We start from the raw sequence: 27,491 nt of genomic DNA, 5'->3' as shown, positions 1-27,491 counted from the left end.
ATTTTTATTTCACAGATATTTGTATTTCACCTAACAAACATCATTTGACTTATAATAAATAAGTGTAATAAAGAACAAAGTATATGTCAACGATGTATGCTCTCTTTTCCATACTGCATCAACTAGCATGACCAAATCTGGCCATAACTACACCCAGTATTGATTGCGCTTCAAAGTTGGGTTTGTTTTTCGACAATACTGGATCATTTCAGGATCAAGGTTTAACCAGCTGTTTTGCAGAGGCCGTTCTACAGTTGGAGAAGCAACTGCAGGAAGCAGCTGCTCATGTCTTACTCTTATGAGTGTTGAGGGTGCACTTCTCTCGGCCCCCTTCAGGAGAGGAGTCACTGTAACACTGGGTACAGTCAAGCTCCGTTCAATACATCGATCTGGACTACTGAGGACTGTATCTGTTTGACTTCTGACGAGCACTTTTGTCTTCTCTTTCTTCTGACACATTAGCATAACGCACACAGAAATAACAGCAACGATGAGTAGCACAGACACCAGAACCAGGGGTATAATGATGTACCAAGGGTTGCTGCTTTCACCTGCCTGCTCTCTGGGACTCCTGGCATTAACCTGGTTTGTGGTCTTAATCCTCGCAGATCCACTTGTTCCCATTGTCAGATTTAGCAATGGACCTTCCTCATGTATATTTCCCCAGTGATTCTGCCCTGGCCACATGGTTGATTCAGTCTTCCGTGGTGCTACTGCAGGCTCTTCATTCTCAGAGGAGGCTGGTGTCTTGCCCTTTGAGGTAGTGTGAATCTTCAAAGTGGTCATGCTGGTTATGGAAGGCACTTCAGTTGTAAAACCCTGCACAAGTGGAGGACTGTATGGCACGATGGAATACTGAAAACAGCCGACAGCAGGCTGCACAGCATCTGCCCTGAGTATAAAAGTGAATGAGTCATTTAATAGATCAATGCCTGTCATATTCGTATTTATGTCTAGAAGCACAACACCATTATCAATGTCAGTCTGGGTGAATGTCTGAATATCTTCAAACACAGCATCATTCACAAACCTCTTCTTTACAATCCTTCCATGAGACGGGGGCACTATCACTTCAAATCTAGGATTACTATTTGTCAAATTAGCTAGCTCAGAAGCATCCAGGTCACTGCTTCTGAATTTATAAGCTGCTTGATTTGAAATCTGCATGTCAGGTACAACTTGTAATAAAGGTTTCACTGTGATGTTCAGCACTTGTCCTGTTAGATTGCCTTCTGCAGTGAAAAGCATAAACTCCAGTACTTCTCTGGATGCAGTGAGATTTGTCAGGTGGTAAGACAGGCTTCCTGCGTACAAATCTGCCTGCTCAAATTTAGTAACCTGCTCATTTCCAATCATCAGGTGCCCGTATTTGAGCGGCTGAGTTATTTCATACATGATATTAGTGCTCTTTCCATTTGTGACAGCTGAAAGCTGCATGTTAGTAATAGTGACAGATGTCTGGCCCTGTGGAAGTGCAACATTGGTACGGTTGACCAGGACAAGAGTGATTGGTATGACTTCAAGACTGAAGAGTTTGTATAAAGGACGATGTTTGCCATCAGTGACACTGAAATAAAACACCCCAGAGGATGAACTTCCATCCTGTACAAACCAAACCTTACCACTGTCAATATCAGCTTGTGTGAAATCCTTTATAGAGACAGTGAGATTGCTTTTCATTGCTAAATAACCATTATTGGGGTTGCTAACAATGGTGTATTTGAGCTCATCTGGGGCATTATCTAGGTCTTCAACTTTCAGATTCTCTGACCCCAGCACTGACACATCTCCCTGCAAGACTTTCAAGTGCAGCCTTTTAGTCTTCAATTCTGGAGCCTGGTCATTCACAGGAACAACAGTGATATTAAACATCTCCTCTAAAACTTCACTATGGGGCTTTGTTGCAGACTTGCTCTTCAGGTTTAACCAAACAGCAAAAGTGAAATTGTCATTAAGTGATTCGGAATTATCATGTATGTACACAATTCCAAATTTATTCAGTATGTATTGGGAGAAGTTAGGTTTTTCTTTGGTAACGTTTCTTTCTCCAGCAACAATCATGCCATGTTGGGGTAAACATACAACTTGATACCAGACTTCATACATCGAGCGCTGTACTTCAGGTAGCTTAATCAATAGATTTGAAGCATCTAAATTTGTTTTGTTGATTAATACTCTGCCTCCTTCCTGGACTATGGCACCTAGCAGAAAGGAAAACAGAATTCTAGAAATTGACTATTTTATAGTTGCAATGTTTCAGAAATTAGATATCAAACACTGATGATGCTCAGAAAAGCTTCTCCATCACGATATCCTTGATTTCCATATGTCATGGCTAAAAATATATTACCACTATTTTTAAAATACCATCACATATAAGAGACAAGATTTTCTATTAATGCATACATTAAGACTAAAGAAATATCAGTATCTCAAAGCTTCTGACAGTGTTTTCACCTACCATTACAGCAAACTGGAAAATACCCATTAGAGCACTACGAAGGATCAAACACAAGTAATCCCATTTTTAAAGATGCAGTCATGCAGTTTTCCAAGCTACTATCTACACTACACTCTGTGACAAAATTATTCAGGTCATTTGTTACTGAAGGTAGTCTTCATTTTGTCAAATTTGTTCATTGGAACCCTGACAGATCCAAAACAATTTGGAGGCCAAACAGTACAGCATCTTTACCTGTATTTGCCAGAAGACGACTGTTCCCATCATGCCTAGTAATTTCATATGAAATGACAATATGGAACACCTGGAGGTCCAGAACTGATGGTGGAGAGGAAACAGTAAATGTGAAAAAATCTTCTGCACTCCAGCCAGCTGACTCGGCATGTAAGTGCTCATACATGATCACACCTTCATCCACCTGTTTTGGGTAAAGAAATGCCATAGGTATAAAAGAAGAATAATTTTAAACACAGACATGTAAGGAGAGGGGAAAAAAAAATCTTAAGAGCTTTGTTCAAGAGAGGCCGTTGTACAACGTATAGAGAATCACAGAACCATTTAGGTTGGAAAAGACCTTTAAGATCATCGAGTTCAATTGTTAACCTAATACTGCCAAGGCCACCACTAAACCATGTCCCTAATCACCACATCTATACGTCTTTTAAATACCCCCAGGGATGGTGACTCAACCACTTCCCTGGACAGCCTGTTCCAATGCTTGAGAACCTCTCAGCAAAGAAATTTTTCCTAATATCCAAACTAAACCTCCTCTGGTGCAACTTGAGGCCATTCCCTCTCCTCCTACCACTTGTTATTTGGGAGAAGAGACCAACACCCACCTTGCTATAACCTCCTTTCAGGTAGTTGTAGAGAGCAGTAAGGTCTTCCCTCAGCCTCCTTTTCCCCAGGTTAAACAACCCCAGTTCCCTGGGCTGCTCCTCACAGGACTTATTCTCTAGACCCTTCACCAGCTTTTTTGCTCCACTTTGGATACACTCCTGCCCCTCAATGTCTTTCTTGTAGTGAAAATCGAAGACTGTATTTGAGGTGCGGCCTCACCAGTGCCAAGTACAGGGGGACGATCACTTCCCTGTTCCTGCTGGCCACAGTGTTACTGATACAAGCCAGGATGCTGTTGGCCTTCTTGGCCACCTGGGCACACTGCTGGCTCATATTTAGCCGGATGTCAATCAACACCCCCTGGTCCTTTTCCACCAGACAGCTTTCCAGTCACTCCTCGCCAAGCCTGTAGCATTGCATTGTTGTGATCCAAGTTCAGTACCCAGCACTCAGCCTTACTGAACCTCATACAATTGCTCTCGGTCCATCAATCCAGCCTGTATGGAATTTATATTGAGATTATCTTGCATTTCTTTCTCTTAAGATGGACTCTGTGTTGCCAGACAAGCTTACTTGAAGGTAGGTGAAATGTTATCAGGCATGAATGCTTAATAAAGGCCTTATGTGAAGAACAGAGATATAAAACGTTGGAAACTTGTCTCAAACTAGCAATGGTAATGGTGATCTGGAGTTCAGATAGACTGTATCTTTAGCGAATTGGAACAACACATGTCTAGGGCTTTTCTTTATAAGGATACCAGTGGGGCTGGACTCACTGTCCTGAAAAAGCATATAAAAGATGGAAGGCTTGAAAAGGACTTTGATGCAGGTGTTTCTTGGTGAAGAGGAAAAGATACTTGATAAGAGACTACAGAATCCAAAAGGAGGTGTGATGACCACTGAAACAGACTCTCACTTATAACCAAAGAGCTGGTGGGATTACTTAGTGGAAAATTTCTACATCACAGCAAGAAGGGAATTCCTAAGAGACAGGAAGGAACCTGGCTTGTCCTATACCTGCTTTCACTGACCTTGCAGATCATCATACCATGAGGATTTAACCTTCAAAGTACTGCAAAATACTGCAGTAAATCTTCAGATGAACACATATTTATACAAGATAGAGCCATTTATCTCTTCAAGCCCCAAAGCAAAAGGCAGTATTTTCAGACTAGGATTGTCATCAGCTGGAACTACACCCAAACTTTAAGATCAGTATCGTAACACATGGAAACTGTAATAGGATTCCTAGTAACCACAAGACCACTTCTTAAACCTCATCCAGTAGATTCAGTGTCTGATCTGCTTGATAATTCACTCACTGACTTGAAGAGAAGACAGCTATACCTATTAAATCCTTGACAATTCCCAGTCAACTACTGACCTGGTTTATATTTGTAGTTTATAATTGCCAGCGAGATCCCTGTCTGAGATGGTGATGGTTCTAAGTTTACTCTTTGTAACATATTATGCACAGCTTGAAAACATCCTGAAGGAACTCATTAGCAGAGGTTCCTATCGAATATGCTTGAAAGGTGTGAAAACAAAAAAAAAACCCTGCTGCTATCACAGATGAAGAGCTTCAGCAAGTATCAAATCTAAGATGTGACTACAGAGAGGGACAATACCGAAATTACTGCAACACCCCCCACGGAAATCTCTAGGCAAACAGGGCTTTCAGGTTTGGTTTTCCCAGCAGCCTCAAAACCATCCCATCTTACTGTCTAAAATATTCATATTGATGTAATAAAATCCTATATGCACATCTCCAGGTTTATGCTTTTCCTATAATGATTTAATTCTTAATGGATATTATAGGACAAAACAAACAAAACTGATATTGAAAGGATAAGTTGGTTCAGGATAATTTTTCAAAACATGCCCCTAGGACTTTAAGCTGGAGAAAGAGCAGGCACAATATGCATCCTTTAAATTCAGCAGTGTTTAGTATCAAACTTAATAGTTTCTTTTCAACTGCAAGCCCATGCTAATATCTGGGTTAAGAAGAGAATGGAATTGGTGAGAATTTTTTTGCTCCCCTCTGTAATGATATTAAATATAATGAAACTGTAGCTTGATGGAAGTTGAAAAATTCTAAGACACCATGGAAAATACTGGTAGAGAAAAAAAACAAACCCAAACTTTATGTCAAAAAATACTGTGTCATTCAAGTCTGTTTAATGGGCAACTAGTTTTGTTATACTGGTTGAACAACAACTGTCTGTGAAAAAATTTCTTGGAATGCAATAGTGATTTCAATTCTTTTTTTCTTTGACAATGAAGCAATAAACCAGAGGCCATAGGGAAGAGTTCAGCATCATAGCAAAAGTGCTAACTACTTTTTTAAGCTAGCTGCATAGTAGTTTTCAGAAGTGAAATTTCAAGTTCCTCAATACAGAATGAAACCAATGAAAACCCAAAGAAGTAAACTAATGCAATTTGTTTTCAATTCAAATCAGATTTACAAGCTTACTACCAAACAGAAATTGAATGTCTTATTCTCCATTACATGGAGAATATACAATGCTTGTAATAACAATGTCATTTTCTCACTGACGTTTAACTTCATATGGCTACAGCATTCTAGACAGTGAATGTTTATCTAGGATCTCTTTTTTCTCCTTTATACCCCATATTCTACCACTATAAATAGCAAACTGGCTAGGATACCTTAATTCTACCTGCAATATATCACTTAGCTCTGTTTGAAGTGAAAATGGCCAATACAAATACCTCTGACAGAGAATAAAAGCATACACATTTTTACAGCTCAAATCCTTATATGATTTACAAAGTTCAAAGGAAAGTTAGTTATACATTAGTAAGAACTAAAGCTGTCTAGAGTGGCACGTTCTGCCATGGCACTGTCAGATAAATATATTTAAAGATCATATCCATAGGCTAAAAAAAACCCCTTCAAAACCTTAGCTGAAAGATTTTCTGACATGCTCAACTGTTTCATCTAATGCTCATAAAAATCACACATTTTAGAAACAGCAGGGAATGGTGTCATTTTGCAGTTCATCTCCCTCATAATGTAAGACAAAATTCAGCAATGATTGCAACAAGATCAATAACATAATTGGATTAGAACATAGTTTTAAGAGAAACATTCTGTGTTCACCTTGATTTATGAAGTTTAAGTGGAGATTCATTCCATCACAGTCCTTGCTCAGGTTGTTTCAAATTTTGATGACAAGTTAAAATGTCAACCTTTTTTCCAGGTTTGACTGGCCAAGTTTAAATTTCAGGCCAATAGATTTTCTCGTTCCTTCATATACTAAATTAAACAGCCACTTTAAAAATCTGTAAATTTAGATTAAGACCAAATTATCTCTTAATTTTTTCTCTGGGAAAGTTAGAAGATTAAGCTCCTTTTATCTTCCCCACTTAGATTTTCTGAGAATAACTTACTGCACACAAAGCAGTTATATTCAGATTCTGCACACAGACATAAATCATTTCCGTTGCAAAAGAATGTTTTCCATCAAGTTACATGAGCTGCCACGTTTTAGACATTCAAGTATGAGACCTTATATTACAGTTAAAATTCTTTAGACACTTAATATCACAGCCAATCAAGTCCATAAATGTCCTCCTGGGGACATCCATGAGGACTGTGTACAGCTGAAATGAATCTATTACTTGAACTTTTCATAGAGCAAAAGGCTACTCCTTCTGCCAAAAACTAAAGGCTTCCAAATTCAGACTGCTGGTTAATGGCACCAGAACAGCTCTTCTTGAAAAATACTGTTACAAGCAAAACAGTGGAAATTGCCAAGACCCTGCTAGTATCCAAGCAGAGGGGAACAAAGGCTCCTCTTGAATTCATTACTACATGCCAGATATCTAATGACATAGCAAATCTGGGTAATTGCACTGATGGGTCACATATGCCTGGTTACTTAACAGATACAAATGGATCAGACAAAGAACAAGCAACTGAGATGCCCTTTGAAGTAATGTTCTACCCCTAAACTAGTTGTTATAAAAAAGGCTTACCATAGACTGCGTAAAACTGAGGATTTCCTGAGTGGTATTATCAGAATTTACTCTGATCAGCCTTCCAAGCTTTGGGGAGGTTACAATCATAAAAGTTATAGTTCGGTTTCCTGCATTGGTCACATCACTGGTTACAGCTTTCAGATCATGTCGTGAAATAGGTTTCCTGGAACCTAAAAAATGTCCATTGTAAATAACATAAATATGCAACAGAAATTTTTCTAAAAGGGCAAGTTTTATATACACAACTCACACTCTCCTCTAGGTATTCTACTTATCATTTTAATAACATAAGATCAGCAGGTTTGCACTTTTTCTATTTATCTTCTAGTTACAACTCTTCTACAGCTTTTTCAATCAAAAAGCCCATCATTAGGATGTACCTTTATTTTACAAATGAAAAAAAATGCAGTTCTCTTTAGCACATGTAATCAATAAATACTAGCTTCTGCAAAAAGCAGAAAAAAAACCAAACCCAAGTAAGGAATAGAGCATGTATAAGATGCCCTGTTCCTATATGACATGTCTAGAACTGAATTCAAACTCCAGCTGGAGCCGCCATTGTTAACATTTTTGGTAATCCCAGCTGCCTACAGAAGGCAGGGTGATTTGGCAAGGAGAAGCCTTAACACAGCAAAGTTTCTAGTGAACACACAAACCAAAACTGATTATTACCAGAAGCTTGAACCACACTTTATCAATATGAAAGATGTTTTTCATTATATGAAATTAAACCATAAATACCAAATTAAACTAATTAGGAAGAACACCACACAACAGGAACAATATCCTGAACTGAAATAATGTAGTATTAAGATGTATGGAGAGTGAGGAGTAACAAAATCCCTTTAAAACATAGCACCACGCTAACCAGTACCTTCTGACTTAAATATTATAAAAAGCTTTCTGGCATTTAGTCAAACCAAGACAGTTTTTGACATAGCTCTGACAAAACCAAACCTAGTAATTTCCTAAAAAAGAAAAGTAGTACTATTTGGCTTCTTTTTGATGCACTGTTTCATGGTACACACTCAGCAAACTAAATCTCATGTTTGATACTTTTGGAGGAGAATAGATTCCCATAATCTTATTCCCTCTGCCCCCACTTCTGCCTCTATTTTTACATTTTCTTTCCTTCTTGAGCAACAAGCTTTTATAGGTATCAATATATAATTTCAGATATTAGCAGTATATATCCTTGAACTCTGCATTACCAACCCATCTTCAATAAAGCATAATGTTTATACAGGAATAACACAAAATAACATGTTTCTACTATAACATTCAGAAGAAAAAAATATGGTAAGCAAACTGAAGAATGGGGATGTTTTGCAAGCCATTAGTAACACCAGGATTCTGTCTGTTTACATGTAGTAATGCCCTGGTTCAAACCACATGTACTTTGAAACAGAGTTGTTATAATAAAATGAGACCTCCTGGCTCTGCCTGTTTTCCCCATTTTAACTTCCCATGCCTCTTTGTGTCCATACTGCTTTGAAAAGAAGCAGTCTCTCAGGTCTAGAAATATTCTCTCACACTATATCTAATTCAAGAAGTCTCCCTCCTCCTCTCTCTTCTGTTTTTTGTGTAACAGGCAGAAAGGGAAGCATGACCTTATGTTGTGTGTACAGCAGATGTGGTCAAGAATGTACAACTCAGAGCAGCAGTTAACCAGACCACGTGTATCTGCAAACACAGTTATTTCTCAGTAACCTCCAACTTAGGCAAATCAGGCCTCATTGCCTTAACAGAGTAAGAAAGAGTAACTGCCAAGCATGGTCACACTGTAGTCATAACCATACCAGGTTGTCGTACCACCACCATCACAGTGCAGAGACATGGGAGGAGAGAATGTGTGCCACGAAGTCCCTGTTTGCTCATAATAGACCTGAACTCTCTCACTGCACAGCACAGGCAGTCTAGGGCTACAGACAATAAAGTCTTTCATGCTGTCCTGTAAAATCAGATGCTCCCCCAACATAAACTTCTCCTTCACCCACATCTGTCCTGAGACTTGAGAACCTTCTCCAGCACCCACACTGGTTCTGCTCTAGTCTGACACCTCAACAGGGAGAGTAAGGTTATTTGCCAGCCAACAGACTTGGTGAAGAAAAAGGGAAGTGAGAACACTGTCTGCTTGTTCCCAAAGATGTGAGCACAGAGGTCACAAAACAAACTCCACTCAAACGCAGGGGAAAGGAAGGGAGAGAGGGGAGTAAGACATACAAGTATGGGTGATGTAGAATAGGGTCAAGCTAATCCATACAAGTAGAATGCAACAGCATAAGGCCATCATTGGTACCTAATAATACTGATACACATTTTTACTGCCTACATAGAATCACAGAATGGTTTGGTTTGGAAGGGACCTTAAAGATCATCTAGTTCTAACCCCCTTCCATGGGCAGGGACACCTTCCACTAGCCCAGGTTGCTCAAAGTCCCATCCAACCTGGCCTGGAACACTGCCAGGGAGGGGGCAGCCACAGCTTCTCTGGGCAACATGTTACAGTGTCTCACCACCCTCACAGTGAAGAATTTCTTCCTTAGATCTAATCTAAATCTACCCTCTTTCAGTTTAAAACCACATCCCTCATCCTAACCCTATACTCCCTGATAAAGTATCCCTCCCCATCTTTCCTGTAGCCCCTTTAAGTACTGGAAGGCCGCTATAAGGTCTCCCTGGAGCCTTCTCTTCTCCAGGTTGAACAACCCCAACTCTCTCAGCCTGTCCTCACAGGGAAGGTTCTCCAGCCCCCTGATCATCTTTGTGGTCCTCCTCTGGACCCACTCAAGCAGGTCCATGTCTTTCTTGTGTTGGGCGTTCCAGAGCAGGACACAGCACTGCAGGTGGGGTCTCATGAGAGCAGAATAGAGGGGAAGAATCACCTCCCTCAACCTGCTGGTCAAACTTCTCTTGATGCAGCCCAGAGTTTGGTTTGCTTTCTGGGCTGCAAGCATACACTAATGGCTCATACTAGGTTTTCCAGCCAGTAATACCTCCTTCTCCTCAGGGCTGCTCTCAATCTGCTCATCGCCCAGCCTGTATTTGTGCTTGGGACTGCCCAGGCCCATGGGCAGGACCTTGCATTGGCCTTGTTGAACTTCATGAGTTTTTCATGGGCCCACCTCTCCAGCCTGTCCAGGTCCCTCTGGATGGCACATCCCTTCCCTCCATTGTGTCAGCCACACCACACAGCTTGGTGTCACTGGCAAACTGCTGAGGGTGCGCTCAATCTCACTGTCCATGTTGCCAATGAAGATGTTAAACAACACTGGTACCAACACCAGTCCCTGAGGAACACCACTCATCACTGCTCCCCATTTGGATATTGAGCCATTGGCCTCAATTCTTTGAGTGTGACCATCCAGGCAATTCCTTATCCACCGAGTGGTCCATCCATCAAATCCATGGCTCTCCAGTTTACAGACAAGGATGTTGTGCAGAACAGCATCAAAAGGTTTGCACAAGTCAAGGCAGATAACGTCAGTTAAGATTTAAGATTTGTAAAGTGCTTTGGCATGAGCATTCTGCCTATCACTGCTAAACAGTTATGAATCATCTCATCTACTGATTGTTCAGACAGCTCTGCTTCTGAATACCTGCAAGTCGGGCTGCCTCTCCTTTTCAAAGAACAAATTAGCTCATTCCTTTTTTTAAGCATTTGCTTCCCTGAAAAAAGCAAATCCTCACATTGTAGATATCTAACATACGTAAGAAAAACCTCAAGTATCTAGCAGTCAATTTGCTGAGCAAGCTGAATAAAACAAGCTTCTGATGAACAGAAAATAATCCATAAATTGTATAAACAAACCTGGTATATCCAACACAAAAGAAGACAGCAGTACATGCTCTTACAAAATTGCAGAACAATATGATTAAGAGAATAGTTTACACCCAGTCATGAAGATATGACAAATTCTTCACAATATATTCAATTTCTACTTCCCTAGAGAGAAGATTCTTCAAGTTGCCTCAAAATTAACTTTTCTTGTAGTGCTACAAAATATAACAGGACACAGGCTATTCCTTTTATGTGTATTAACCATTTGGCACCATCATTGTTATAACAGTCATTTCATGATGAGAAAGTACAGCTGAAACCCATACAGCTTTAGAATGTCTTTTAAAAGTATCATAAAGAGAACAGATGAAAAAGCTAGTAATACTTTTTAACACCAAAATGGAATTTTGCTAACCAAAAGTAAGCAAGAATTTAGGAAAAACTGTAGGCTTAGATGAATGCAGCTTGCAGTGCTGAAAGAAATACTGCATTTTGCACACTGCAAAACTGATTGACAGTCTAGAGACTTTGCCTTCTATGAAGTATCATGCAAACATTTCTTACTATTATCTTTGTCTTATGATAGAATTCCTGTAAATCCCTGTGCCTGAGGCAAATTTACACACCAGAATCCGAGATTAATAAACTCTGTAAATGGATTTACATGAATCCCATTTATATTGACTGAATCAGAAAATCATGCTGCTACGATCTCATGTTTCATTGCCTCTGTTTAAGTGGCTTTTGTTGCAAGCCTTTGTTTATGCATCTTACATTCAGGAAGTTTAAGAAACTGAAGTGCTCCTCTTCTGTATCAAATTAATAAATCAAGGTACAGAATCACTCCTATAGAAATTTACCAATTCTCAATCTCTCTCTGCCTATGGATCACGTTCAGCTCAAAAAGGTGGTAGCACAAACAAAAGTGTGATGCAAGACATTGCCGAGAGAAGACTGATCTTCATTTCTCCCTTTAATCCTGCAATTAATGTTAGATTACTAATCCAATGAAGGATTACTTTTGCCAGTGCAAAGCAGTAAATGGCTCTGATGAGACTGTCTTAATATATCAACTCCCGCAGGAATAGGAGATTTCATTAGAAATTACTCAGCTGCTGATCCAACTAGTTCCAAATGCACAAACACGAATCAAAGTCTCCAGTCTTTCTCTTTCATCAGTGAGTCTGTGCCACTCTCCAAAACTCAACTCAGACAATAAGAAAGTGAACTAGCAATCTAGCAAGTTTACGTGTGCTATTCAGAGTCCCACAGACACAAGCTTCACTCTGCTTTTACCAAGCAAAATCACAATCAGCTAAGACACCTCTAAATAATATGAATATAATATAGAGCTTTTAAACAAATCTGAGTGAGGAATGTTCAGATCTTAGGCAGACAGTGTTATTGTCACACTGTGCTTATGTATTTCTCTGCCAATTTCCATGACTCCAAGCACATGCACATATCAAAAATAATACTATAAAACAATAAAGCAGTATGTTGTTTGATGAAACATAACTGTTTTTTTAAAAATCAGACAGATAGATGTTCCCAGGTACAGTTTTCTATAGTTTAGCCAGCTAGCTATCTAACAAATAACTGTATATTATTCAATTTTTTCAAGTGGACAAAATCATGACAATCTTTAAAAACAGACCTGGAAAAACTCCGAGTCCTTTGTTCACTTCAAGGCTAATGATTAGTGTCCTAGCTGTGATGCTAAAAATCTGTCGAGGTGCAAAGTTCAAACCATCTGTTACCTGAAAGTTGAAGCCTCCAGACATTGCTCCTGTAGAAAAAAAACCCATACATTTATTCTTGCATTATTCTGTTTGTCATTCAAAACATACAAACATACACTGGACACCTTTTGTTCTTGCTACAGTGAAATACATGCAAGTCATCCTGAAGCAATTTCTGATAATACCTTTGAATCTTAATTAGAAGAAATTAATAATGCTGAGAACACCTTTCCAAGGAAGAACTACTGGCTGTTGTTCACAATGAAGGCCAGACATCCCTTAGATGTCAACCAGCAGACTGCCCCTTCCTTTTTTCTTCAGTGATCTCAGTGGAGTTGAAGCCAATGCACACTTGGGGAGTCAATGACTCCCAGATTTCTGACTCCTTTTATATCGTAGGAGGAACCAAAGAACTGAAGCAGTCACTTTGTGGCAAAGAAGGAGTCTAGGGAGAAAAACAATCAGAATGTTCTTTCATTTTGATTTACATTTAAAAGACTGAATTGACTCTCAGGTTGTTTCCTCTGCCTCTTTGCTCCACCTTAGCTTTGCTGAAGAGTGTATGTTGTCACAGCTTAAACAAATTCAGAGGTTATGTGTACTCCTAATAAATGCACATTTTTTATCTTTAATCTTAGGATGTGTATGTACTTTGTCACAAGCAATTGCAAAATACCTCCAGAAGTCTGAGTGGATTCCTGTAAAAATACATCTTTCTTTTTTACTGCTTTAAGTAGAGGCTCCCCAGATTAATCAGGTAGAAAAAGAGAATGATAAATTGTAACATTAACTGTTGCAAACCTTTACCAATGCTCTTCTACTTTCTTTGCCTAATCTAGCCGACATTGCTACATAAATACATAACCTGAGAGGGTGTCATGTACTTTCACATAAAGATCAGCACTCCTTGCCTAACTATAAATTAACATATCAGAAGAATAAAATGTGGGTTCTGAGATTATAGTTAACAACTCCCCAAGGCAATGCTCTTATATAAAGGTGGGGACTGCAGACTCTCTGGAAGACCAGGTTATATTGTTTTTATTTTAAAAGCTTTTATTCTCTGATGTTTTCTTTTGATAAAAATGCACTAGTTGCACATTTAAAAAGGCATCGAGTCTATTATTTGCTTCAGTTTGAAAAAAAAAAAAAAAAAGGCTTACTTAGCTTCACTTGCTTTTTTTGCTAATACAGGTCAATTGCTCAATTGACACAGGTCAGGAACAGGATTAGTCCCTGAAGTGCTGCTTGGGTGAAGCATATATTATTTTAGCACATGCAATTTTTAAAGGTGCATCTGATAGGAGGTGACAAAAAGGACACCAGAGAAAGGAATGTAAAAACTGCACTGAAAAGACACTGAGACTTCAGAATCTACAAGAGTTCAATTCAGTACTGCACTAAGGAAAATACTGGCAGGGTTTAAGGGCAGACCCCATAATGTGAAAGCAGGATGGGAGCACCTGGAGTAATGTGAGAGAGAAAAAGGGAAGGAATTCTCACACTAAAAGAAGAGCACAGAAAAGGAAAGGTAAGTTCTGGTTCTGCATGTACACTGGTGAGAGAATAGTTGGGGATTACAGAGGAAACAAACACAGTATTTGAGAAGACATGAAAACAAAGAGGCAGATTCATAACAGCACAGAATAAGCAGTGTAATGTAACTCGTAAGACTGAGCAAAGATGAAATCTTTATATGGTTTAATGTTAGATGTATAAAAGAAAAGTATGGTAGTACTTTCTTTGGCAGTACAAAAGACCCTGAGGATGGAGAGTCACTGCCATGAACAGATGTAAAAGACTGTGGTGCCATGAGGACCAGCCAAGGGATGGAAGAACTCCCTCAGCCTAGACAATGCTGGTCTTCTCCTTGGAAAGTCAGCAGGGAGAGCAGATGCCAGGCTGTGGAGAACATGAAGTGGGGGTACTTCCCAGGACGAGCCAAAGAAGCTAGCATACACTATAAGACTGAGACAAGGGACAGAGCTGCTGAAGAGAAAAGGAGTAAAAAGCTGAATGGCAGCAACCAGATAAGGGAAGGCTCAGGACAAGGCTATGACCAAGAAGATGAGAGTAACAAGTACACTTCTAGCAACAGTTCAAGATGAAGGAGGAAAGAAAATCACAGGCTGAGAAAGGAAAAGAAGCAAAATGTCCAAAGTGCTTTCTGAAACACTGGAGGCCATGAGGCTAAGCAGATGGCAGAGCCAGAGCAGCTGGAACTGACATATGACCTGGGCAATTTTATATTTCAGATTTACTGTACAGCCCATACTCCCACTCACTGGAAAATAAAATTTGTTGTTCTTTTTACTTTCATTAATCAAGATTCTCTTCCTAAGACTACAGATGTGCATTTGCCCTTTCTGGAACACAGAGTGGGTTCACTTCCTCACACTGAGACTACCACAATCATACCACCACAGGGTTTTTAAAAGTCAAAGTCTCCTTCGGAACAACTTAAAACAGCTTGCCTCACTTCTACCGTGCTGTTAACGTTTCATTTCCTGACGATTGAGCGGGATACTTACAGCTCACCACCAGCTGCCTGTAAAGCAATTTCAGCAATGCACATGCACCCTGCAAGACAGCACATTGGAAGCTGGAGCACTGTAACCTGCACCAAGCCATATGAAGACAGAGCATAGATCTCGAGTGACCACTGCACCCAAGGGATCACTGGAAATAATTCCAGCCTGCCTTGAGGCTGGCAAAAGAGTGCTGTACCTCTTCTATCTCCTTCCCCAAAACGGGTTCATTCCTTCTTTCGCACCTCTTTCTTCAGCTCAGGTAACATGTTAATAGAGCTGGAGAAAGAAAAGCAGCTATTGCCCTCACCTCTTCCTCCAGCTGGAACCCCGCTGAGATGTTCATTCCTGTGGCTTCCAAGCACTGCCACTCAAGGATGCATGAAGCTGCCCTGACACCTATTTATATTGCCCATGCATTCTCTCTGTAGCAACAGCACAAATAATCTGATCTCTAGCTCTGGCCACCAGCAGAAAAGTCAATGGTTAAAGCTGAATTCTGTCACAGTCTGAAAGGGAGGTTGATCTCACTCAGATGAAGCACAACTTCATTTCCCAGAGCTGCTCAGCAACACAACTACACTGTGGTAGGTATCTGAGAGACTGCTGGTCCATGAATAGCTCTGCACTGTAGCAAGACAGAAAGACTTCAGGAGATTCTCAATGACAATGGTCAAAAAAATGGGTTTCATATCTCCAAAAGCTGCATGGCAACATTCCCCTACTGCAAAAACTTGCATTCCAAAAGACAGCTGTTACCAACTGAACCACTAATAGACCATGGTTTCTTGGTGAGCACACATTTAAGTAGTTATCAGATGCCTTCCTGTTTAGTTTGTGAGATCATGTATCACATAACCAGTGCTCTGAGATTTTTGTGACATTACAAGGAGATCTTCAAAGGAATACAAACAGAAATATACTGAATAGGAGCAGCATTTTGGTAACAGAGGTGGTATTTTTGAAACCACATACCATTGTGTACAAATACCAGCTGCCCTTCAATTATATGAGCTTGGGTGAAACTAAGGATGCTCTTGTTTAGAAAAGGCTTCAGAGCCAAGTGCCCATTGCTCGGTGGAGTAATGGCATATATCAGTTCTGATGGTGAGGAGTCCTTGTCTTCTGCACAGAGGTCATCAATAGTTATTTCTGTGACTGAACTCACCCAGATCTAGAAAAGCAAAAATAAAAAATAATAGTAATAAATAAAATGCATACAAAAGAAAATCAGGAGGAAAAAATACTCAAATAAAAAGTAAATAGTTGTGCTATGCAACACTAGCAGTTATGACAGGTTTCCTTACTATCCACCCAAATCTCTGATCATGGACTGGAATAGTTAGTGTTGGCAAATGGTTTTCAAAAAACAAGACCACAAAATAATACAAACAAAAATACCCTATACCAGTTTGAGCTTTAGACAGCTGCAGCATGAGTGCTCTTTTTGTCAGGCACTATCCAAACTCTTACAAACATAACAAAATTTTATTATGATAACTGAGTCAAGGAGTTCCTTTCCAAGACATACACATGAATATCAGTGTTGTGTACTTCACAGCACGCAAGACACTCAATATGCTCTACTTTCACCAGCAGAAAAGAAAAAAACCAGCCTGGGGACAGCACAATCTCTAATACAAGTGGAACACGTCTTGTAGCTGCATTATTTCCTTCTAGCAACACACACTAAAGATCCTTTAGTGCACCAAACAACCCATGGAGGTGCTCAGTCCAGTGAGAGATGAAGGAATCACCACTTCCAACAGCTGCCTGGCACTTTGCAATACAAGGTCAAGCTAACTAGTTTTTAGAAAGATGGTATAAAACCCATTACTTAATTCTAGTAAATCTAAATTATTTTTTTTTTAGCTTAAGAGATGCACAAACTGCAAGATCCTTCTTTCAAGCAGAAAGGACTGCATCATCTCTTCCTGTCTTCCTAGGGTCTCAGTACACTTAAAACATATCTGGTAGTAACATCACACCAAATGGTTGAAGAGGAAACATGATCCTTGACAAAGGGCTTTTACCTCTGCCAAACCCAAAAATCAGCGATCACAGATTTTTCCCTAAGTATTAATTTTATTTTTTAATAAAAATCATGGAAGAAAACCTTTTAAAACAATTGGGATTTTTGCCATGACACTTCAATAGGGGAAAGATTTCAGATTACATTGTGTCACAAAATATGTGCCATGGAAAAACAGATACTAAAATAAAATTATTATGTGTTTTCTAATTAGAAAAAAAAAGATTGAAAAAGAAGCTGTGTTACATTTTATAACAGCAAACATCTTGCAACCAGGAAATAGTTATTTTCTCCCCTGAAATATGCATTTCTCTGTAATTTGATTAATATTATTAAAGTTTGATAAAAGAAACCACCTGTGAATACACAGAATGATAACTAATAGCAAACACTGTACTAAGTACACTGTTCTGTACTGAGTACATTGTTCTGTACTGAGAGCCTTTAACTCAACTGAGTAGCACTTGATTCAGATTATTCTACACAGAAAATAAAAGGTCACACACAGAACATGCAAACATACAGAATAAGAAGGGACTGTGCAAACATATTATTAACAATGATTCATTAAATGTCCTAGAGTTTTGAAATTTCTCTTACTAAAGGAAAAAATGAGCTTTTTCTTACTAAAGGAAAAAATGAGGTAAAGCCAGTGTTTATTTCTATTGTTCCAGCACACTACACACAATGCTTCTGAAGTACTGTACATGACACCTGCAACATGATCCTTGAGGAATGAAAGGAGATCCAACAGCTGAAAATAGCTGCAGAGATGTGGACACTCAGACTACTGCAAATACTGTACAAGTATCTTATTTTCCAGATCTGGGACTACGTTGTCCTTGAAGACCACCATAAAAACTGTACCTGAACTTCCAGGATGTAGCATGACACTAATTTTGCAAGTACCTAACACGTTTCACAGGCATGGCCCAAAAAGAGGTTCATGACCTTGCCCAACAGGAAAGATTTTCTTCTGCTCTACTTGCAGTGCTTCTCAGTGTCTCCTTGCCTGTTATATATTCCACGAAACACTCTATAGTCATGGCCATTTTCATACTCTGGTGAGCCATTTAAAGAAAACAAACAAAAAAAGTGTTTGAAATATATTTTTTTTTATCTAACTCTAGGAAAATACAGCCCTCTTGTGGCAACAGGAGGATACAGTCATTTCAGAGCATCACTACCAATAAATATATTTTAACACATATATAAATATAGCAAATAATGCCAGGATAGTGATTTGTACTTTTCCAACCTTTCAAAAGATATAAAGCAACACACATTTATTACTCAACATTCACCACCAGCAATGTCCTTGAGGAGCATAGACTGCTTGGCTAGAACATGGAGCCAGTAAGTATCACCCTACAAATGAATGCCTGGCTCATCTCAATATCTAGCAGGGCTAAGAAAAATCCATTTCCTCCCACCTACTTGAGATGTGCACAGTTGCTCTGAAGAAGGATCATCTCCATGCTTTTCTCCCAGTATTTAACTTTACTTCCAGCTTTGTTTCAGTCTGCACATGAATCCAACATATGTGTGCATATTAGTACCCACTTATGACAATATAATAAAGGTTATTCCTCAATGATAGCTTATGCATGACCAACAAAATCAGAGGCACAAAGGCAGCACCCTGGTTCTGGGTATGCAAACTGCCTCCCCAGCAGAGAGGATCAACTTTGGCTAGGTTAAGCTCTGTTATCATTGCTCTTGGGAAGCACAGACTTACAGATATTTTTAGAAAAAATCCATATGCTGCACTGCAGTGCACTGCACGACCTCAGTCAGTTCTGTTAACAGACTGCAGTTCAATGCCAGCAATGCACCAAAAGGGAGACACCGAAAAATTTCTGACTGGACATATATCCCTCTTGTCTGTGACTAGACAAACATTATTGTGTGCTCTGCTCATGTGTGTAGAGTACCACTGTAATTACTTGAACCAGGTAAAGTATTACTCTGTACCACCCGAATGCTTATGAAGTGAGCCAGCCCTTCTGACAGCAGTCTCTGCACAGGGCATCTGCAAATTATCATGGATTACCTGCTGTCACTGCAAAGATGCATAATACTACCACTACCACTGTTTAAAAATTGTCTTTTCTCATGTGAAAAGGCTAAATACCCAACACAAGGTTGATTATCTTTATAGTAACCCATTCTCCCTCTGCAACACACAACTAACTAGGTAAAATTAAACATGTTTTAGGTGCCATCAATGTGTAAACTGTACCATAAAGCACTGGGGATGATGTAGCCTCAAAATACCCTGCTTAGCTTCTTTCAAACCTATTCCTAAATATCTTCTCTGTCTTTATGCCTCTTAGCTGGTTTACTGTGACCACAGGTTCATCAGCTGACCTATACCCACTCCATTCTGCTTTTCAGAGTCACCTAATTTGTTTTTACCAATCAGATCTCAGACTGGAAGCCTTACACACAGAGGCTTTTTGGTTTACTTGGGCACAGTGCCCATAATAAATTGGTTCTGGTTCTGAGTGCTATTATAACACAAATAACAATCCTATAAATAATTAATTAATTAATTTGAAAAAACACAGAAACTGAAGTGACGGTAATGACTTTTTTCAAAGATCAGAAGATTAAAAGATTAAAAAGCCAGCTATGATTATTAAGAGCAAATGGTAGCATCAGTCAACAATTTAAAATTTTCTTCAGGAATTTGGGCGTGGCAGAGTTAGAAGCAAGTTAGCATATCCTTTTTTTATCTCACAGTATCACACAGTAATAGCTTCAATCTGTCCTAATATTTTGATGACCTCTAACATCCTAGATTTTCAAGGATTCCATTGTATTATTCTTACCAGGAACTTTTAAAGAAGGGAATACTCCTGCTTTGTATCAGAAATACCCAACATGTAGTAATTCTCTAATGAAGTGTCAGTGAGAATGCTGCTCTCTTCTCTCGTCCCGTCCCACTGGGGATCCAGAGAGGAGCAGGCAGCAGAATACCTATCAGCAGGTCTGACCCTTTGGTATACTTAATGACAAGAGGCATAGGGTTTGAAGGCTGTGCAAAGGTAACTTCATCATGACTACCTTTGGTACTCTTCTAAGCTACACTGTTCATAAACAGCCCTCAAGATGCCCTAGCAAACAACACTAAAACACAACAATGATCCAGGTGCAAGCCATCACACCCCACAAGCTCTATGTCAGTCCAAGAGATTTCATGTATCTTTAAGATTAAAAGAAAGCTCAGTCAGCCTTCTAGATAAACATTACAACAGCAGAAAATGTTCTTCATTATGTCTAGAATCTTCCTAAACCAACATTACCCATGTACTGCCTCCCTTCATTAACATTAATTTATTTAAATCCTAAGACTGCCATTTATTACACTGACTATCCCACCAGACACAAACCTGACATTCTGTTAATGAAGGTGTATTAAACAGTATGAGGTTAGAAGTAACTTTAACATGTCAAAATATTGACAAACATACCTGAAGAATTCTGTTAACTTTTATAACAGGAGATTCATCATTTACTGCAGTAACTGTTACAAAAACAGTTTGTGGCAAGCTTTGTTTCCAGAGTTCCGTGTTATTTACTATCACGGTAAAATTGTCCATCGGTTCCTCGCTGTCATCATGAACATAGTAGATTAATTCTTCTTCCACCTGAAAAAAATAACAACCTGAAACATTAAAAAGGCTAAAATAAAATGAATGCCACATTAAAAAACCCAAAAATATTATCTAGTCATGGCCCTCTGTATTTATTGCCTCAAATTTTTATGACTTCTAAGACTTTATTTATGCTCATATCTGATCAGTACCTCTATCTTTGTTCTGTCCACAGCAGCAAATTTTACACCTCATCTGTCCATTCCTCTAGCCAAAATATCATAACTTGCCAGTCTTGGCTTTCCCCCTTCCTTCTGAAGGGAAAATGGAAAATCCAATCCTGCTGTACTTACCACAATGTTTCCTGGAATCTATAAACTGAACATAGAGTTAGTAGATGGTGACTTAGGATATAGTTTCACTTCTTAGACTACAAGACTGAAAATTAGCTTATCTTGCTCTGGTTCTCTGTGAGCAAAGACAAGATCTAAACAAAAAAATTTTTTCTACTTTCTTCCTTGTTCAATATACACACCATTTCCTCTGGTCTTTTCAAAATGTACCCACAGTTTGTCTGTCTTAGGTTTTCAAAGTATCTACAACTCTGCATGAGTGTGAGCAGCCATCAGTCTACTGTGATTACAGCACACTAGTCTGTATGACCAGTGGCACATAAGGAAGTGATGTGGCTCACTACAAGGCACCCTCCCTCCCCATAAATAACCAGCTAGCAACTGCAGAAGGATCTTTGTTATGAGGCCAGAATAAAGCTCAAATTCATGCAAGTCACTACCTCCCACAAAATCGTCCCATAGCTTTTAGCAATACAAAGAATTAATCATGTCTACAGCAAAGCAAATCTAAATGCATTACCTGTTTTCTGGTAAATGTGGTTAACTTTATTCCAGGAACATGAGAGTTTTCAACATACCCATGTTTTGGCTGCTCAATTAAAATAAATTCACAGCTGAGTCCTGCAAAGTGTCTACTAGAAATTTTTAGATAGTCTTCCACCAGTGCTTTGGAGCCCCCTTCAATTACTGTGAAGTTCTGTACTTCCAGTGGAATCATTCTGGGGATGATGTCTACAGAGATCTCTATTCCACTCACTGTTTGGACACCGTTGGTCACATCCAGAGAAAAACGGTCATCTAGTTGGTCAGAAACTGTCTGCACATACTGAACTTTGCCTTCATCAACATCTTGCTGTGTGAAGCTCAAAACTGGCCTTTGGTCAGCACCAAGATAACTCTCTTCTGAGGAAAACTTCCGAATGTATCCATGTACTGGAAGCTGTCTTACTGTGAACACAATCTCAGATGGAGAACTGTTTTCATGAACAACCTTAAATTTAAAAACATACCCCAAAATTATTTGAACAGAAACGGGAGAAATTCTGTAATTCTTCTGAATTTTTCACTTTTAACCCTGGGATTGTCTACCTAATTACTTGGCATTCCTTAGCTGGGTTACACAGTTCCTAATACAATACAATACAATAAATACAATAAAATACTTCACGTAGTCATGTTAAATAAACATGGCATGGGAGTGTTTTGTAACCCCAAAAATGCTTTGTAAATTTGAAAAGGAACACACTGTGCAATTAACTAATAGCCTAAGAACTGCAGACCCCTGCCTGAAACAAGGATTTCAGCAGCATAGCAATGTGCTGCCAGTAGTTACTGAGAGGCTACACACAAACAATGGGAAGGAAAACATTAACCAAAGGGAAGCAACTTCAGGTTTGTAACTCAATGTTTTAAAAATTCTGGATGCAACCCTCAGACAGTGTTAATTGGGCTAGCTCCAAACTGAATGAAACAAAACACTGTCCTTCTTGGCATTTCCCACCAACTCAACTAAGAACGATACACGAAGTACCAACAATTGTCACAACTCAAACAAATATACAGATGTACCATTTCCAAATCTTAACTTCCTCAGGCACCAATATGTAAAGGAGTCAAAGACTATGGGCAGCCTTTTTCCTGAACATAACCAGTTTTCCCTTCTAGAAATGGAAGCTTGCTAGTGTTGGTCTCTCCAAAATTAAGCATCCAGAATGCAGTCATGTTAGTCAAACTAAAAGCAGTTAAAGAGAAGACAGACTAAAGACACTGCAATGGCTGAGAAAGCAGTGAAGAAAACCTGCTGCAAGGATGGAGAAACAGACAACACAGTTAACTTACTTGCAGTTTTCCTTTACTGATTTTAACTGGTTTTCCTTCTTCAACCAAGAGATTGTTTTTGTTCACAATTCTTGGTGGCCACTGATGACTTTCCAAATATATGCGAACATGCACTCCAGCATCCAGATGGGCATCTCTAGCATGGACGGTAAAGTTAAACATGTCAATAAGGTTGTTGCTGTCATCATGCCTGTAGGTCACATACCCCTTTATCAGATCAAGTTGAGTAAAGGAATCCATCAATAGATTATTTACATATATTCTTCCATATTTTGGGAAAGATAGTATCTCATATGTAAGCTCGTGATCACTTCTTATGTCTTGGTTTGTAATAGCACTTAGGTTAGCTGTGGTAAGAGCTTCCTCTTTCCCCTTTTGAATCAACAAGCCTGTATTATTTGCCAACCTAACATATGGATCAGTGGCATTAACTTCTAGAAGTGAAGAGGTATAGTGCTTGCCATCTGTCACAAAGAGCACGAAACGCCCAAAATCTGCACCATGGTGTATAAACAGTACTTGCTTTTGCTCCAGATCCACTTGTTTGAACTGGTAGAGTCTGTGCAAAGTATCATTTGTTAGCACCAAATCCCCATTGGAAATGCCACGTCTAGTATATAGCAATTGTCCATCATCAAAATCCAAATCAGGATCATGATAGCAAAGATCTGCCAATGTTAATAATCGCTGCCCATTTCTCACAATGTTAAATATCTTATCAATTACACGTACTGGTTTTTCATCATTCTTCAGCTGGACAGAAATGTTGAATTTAATTTCTACTGACAAAGGTTCTACTTCTGGATCTTCACTGGAAGCTCTGACAAGAAATTCATCAAACACTGTCTCAGAATCATCATGCACATATATAAGGCGCTTATCAGTTATATCTGTATTAGTGAAAGTGGTGAGATTATCATTACTCTCGAATGAGCCTGAAAAATTAATGAGTTTTAATTTCCCATGCTTCGGAAACTGTGTAACTTTATATTGGAAAGTTTTCTTATCCAGTGTTCGTACAAACAATTTTGTGCTTGTTATTAACTCTCCTTCACCTTCAGTAACAGTCAGGCCATTGTTAGTCAAAATAATGTTTCTGAAATCTGATTTGATGTAGACTTCAAAGTCATATAAAGTTGATTCCAGATACTTTGTAGAAATGAGGAATCTAAATGAATCACGGTTGTCTTCATGGTATCTGCTGATTAATTCATATGCCACTTTTTGATCAGTAATATCTTTCTGGCTAAAGACTGAATCTTTTTTCAAAGGCTGGTCATTAAGCAGTATCTGTCCATGCTTTGGTAGGGTCAGCAATTTAAAATGAAGTTCATCTTCAGGTATTTCTACACCCACAAGCACAGCAAAGAGATTATCTGAATTCAAGTAATTATTTTTTGATTTTTCAATTTCTAGAGGAGTATGTTTCAATAAACTGTACCTTAACCATTTCACTTTGATCGGAAACACGTGCTCTTCACTCATTCTGTTTCCTATGCTAACTTTGAATTTAAATTGGTCAGTAACGTTTTCCAGCTGAATTTCTTTATAAGTGCTACAGTATCTCACACGACTGCGCTGAACAGAGCGTTGAGAAAAAGAGTTGACTTGCTTCCATTCCCCCCTTGAATGCTGCCTTTGGACCTCCCCAAATTGGGGTGCTTCTGTGATCTCATATCGTATCTCCAGCTCCTGAAGGCTGGCATTTGTTTCAACTGCCAGATGCCTAGGTGTGATCAGAGCTGTAACACCTTGGAGTAGTTTTATTCCTGAGTTGTTGACAATTCTGTAATTCAAAGGAACTGCCATGACACGTAACACAACAGTGTTGCTCACCTTCTCACCATCACTTGCTCTCAGAACAATCCTTGAGTTCTTGACGCCTGTGTGGACAAAGAAAACAGTGCCTTCTCTTAAGTCTTCATTAGAAAAGGTAGTAATAGCTTTACCAGGATGCTTTGAATTTTCTAAAAATCCTGCATCTGCATTCAGATTTCCAAGCACTGAAAGACAGAGATCCACAGTATCTGTATCCCTATCTAGAACTTTTATCAGATCACTAGACAAACGTTTCTTTGAGTTCTCTATGAGAAGAAGCAAGTTTCCCTTGGGAAGTGTGATCTCAGGTGCATCATTTACTGGAGTGACAGTAATGCTAAATACATGCTGCTCATTTCCTTGCAAATATGGAGCAACAATCTTCTCACTGCTGGCAGAAATGGAGAAATTAAAATAATCGTAAGTGCCCTCAGAGCCATCATGGACATAAAGAACCTTCCCTTGCCACACATCCTGCATAGTAAATGTATTTACTTCTTGTGCTGGTTCAACACCTAGTTTCAAGTCTCCATGAGAGGGTGGTTCCTTTATTTCAAAAAGAATTTGTGACTGATGAATTCCTAATTTCTGAAAGTCTAAGTTGACTTTAATATGCTCAGATTCAAGTGAAGCTTGTCCACCCTCTAGTACAACCAAGTTACTTAGAACTAAAAGGTGGCTTTTGTCTTCCTTGCCCAGAGAGAGAGGGCTTTCAGGGGAAATGGCAAATGTGGGGGCTGCTTTCACAGTAGCGTTCTTTACAGGCACCTCTAAAGAAAGATTTGTATTAAAAGCACTTTCTGTTTCACATCCAGCTGAAATGTCCTTTGTTACAAGAACATTCTTTAGCGATTTCTTTTCTGAATTGGCTTTCAGGTCTCTTAAGCAACCTTTAAAGGATCCTCCTCTGGCATACTTCCCAGACACTGAGATAAGCTCTAACTTAATCACATCTGATCGTGTGCTGTCATCTACACCACCTACAAAGAGAGACCCCTTCAGAAGCGGCAGCTTACTGTGAGGAGGCAATGATTTTTTCACAATTTCTTCATCCAAAGTCAGCTGCAAATATCCTGCAGTAAATTTCAGTTCAACGTAGTGCCAATGACTATCATTGACTGACCTACGAGAGGAAAGCTGGGCTCTACTTTTATGTTTTCCAACATAGGCTTTAATTAATCCATCTTCTATCTCCATTGCAATGAAATCTCCTGCTTGCCCAGGATGGTAAAGCAGCAAGCCACGCGCAGCTGAGGTTTGCAATGTATACTCCAAGATTCCCTCATCATCAACATTCCATGATGGGAAAGAAACATAGGATCTGGAACTGAAGAAACTAATGGGTTCATCTTCACCTGCGAAGAATTCATCACTGCATCCCACCAAAACTTCATGGACATTTTTAAAACCAGGAGAAGGTCTCAAAGGCATCAGAATGTCTAGCTGATTGAACAACACATCATCGATACATCCACGAAAACCAGGTACTGCTTCAACAAGGTAGGGAACATCAAGTTTATTAGTACCACCTAAGTAGAATCCATAATCAATATTTAATTCGTAAAGAATTCCAGGCATTTTTGCACTAGTTCTATCATGGTTATCAATTACCAATGTGACATTATCATGTTCATGATGTAGTTCAACGAGGTGCCAATCTAAATCATTCAGCTGAGATCTTTGCTGAGAACGCAGTACTCGCTCCCCCATGCCAAAGTTAATTCTCAACTGCAAGAGAGAGAATTTTAACTAACACAATCCAAAGTGGTATTTTACACAATTATGTATTAATATATAGTTAATGCATTAATTTTAATAAATTTTCATATTAAACACTTCCTTTATAAAATATAATGGAAAAAATAAAATCCCATTAAAATTTTGTGTAGGTTTACTTGACATTACAAATATGACTTGAATAACTGCAGAACAGGAAATGAACTCCTCTGCAGTTCTGATAGGATCAACAACTCCTGAGAACCCAAGTGACAATGATCTTTCAAGAACTTACCTTGCAGAAAAATTATTATTTGGATCTAAACATTTTCTATAACACTAACATCATAAAATCTGAAATTCTGTCTTTACTGAACCTCATGCTTTGAAGATAATGACCTTAAGATCTAGAGATCTCAAAGGCTTTGAGAGGTCAATTTTAGTAACTGTCATTGTGAGAAATAAATAGCATATTTTGAATTTTTCAATTATATTATGTGATTTTTTCCATTTTTTTAAGCATAAACTTTTAGAATTGTTATAGATAACAGCTTAAAAAGAAGCACTGAATAATACAGGCTACACATATCTTTTCAGCTACAATTATAAACCATACCTGTAAACTTCCTGAGCATAGCTCCATTAAACAATAATCATTCTTCCCAGCTGCAAGAAAAAGCAGCCCATGTGGCTTGCTTGTTCGAAACCGCAACTGTAAGAAATTCTGAGATGATGCTTCTGTCATGTTCAACTCCACAAAGCTATTACCATAAAATG

General features: G+C 38.9%; 1 protein-coding gene across 1 annotated transcript; it reads right to left on the bottom strand.

Annotated features, from left to right (window-relative positions):
- Positions 1–27,491, bottom strand: LOC113489652 (chondroitin sulfate proteoglycan 4-like). The gene is made up of 9 exons (XM_026865579.1): positions 27,331–27,491; positions 23,181–26,726; positions 21,862–22,332; positions 20,866–21,042; positions 16,333–16,531; positions 12,745–12,876; positions 7,304–7,476; positions 2,696–2,879; positions 1–2,201 (listed from the first exon to the last, which is right to left on the bottom strand). The coding sequence occupies exons 1-9, from the start codon at positions 27,457–27,459 to the stop codon at positions 148–150; spliced, it is 7,065 nt and encodes a 2,354-aa protein (XP_026721380.1). The 5' UTR covers positions 27,460–27,491; the 3' UTR covers positions 1–147.

Source organism: Athene cunicularia, assembly GCF_003259725.1.
Source record: "Athene cunicularia isolate RWA chromosome Z unlocalized genomic scaffold, athCun1 chrZ_part1, whole genome shotgun sequence".
Classification (NCBI taxonomy): Eukaryota; Metazoa; Chordata; class Aves; order Strigiformes; family Strigidae; genus Athene; species Athene cunicularia.
The sequence above is the reverse complement of the archived record's forward strand: the minus strand, read 5'-3'. Positions and strand labels throughout refer to the sequence as shown.

Excerpts from the sequence above, each read along its gene's own strand:
- LOC113489652 (XM_026865579.1), bottom strand. The coding sequence starts at position 27,459 with ATGACAGAAGCATCATCTCAGAATTTCTTACAGTTGCGGTTTCGAACA. Across the intron at positions 21,043-21,861 it reads CCACATTTACCAGAAAACAG|GTGGAAGAAGAATTAATCTA; the intron begins GTAATGCATTTA and ends TATTTTTTTCAG. Across the intron at positions 16,532-20,865 it reads AAGTTAACAGAATTCTTCAG|ATCTGGGTGAGTTCAGTCAC; the intron begins GTATGTTTGTCA and ends TTGCTTTTCTAG.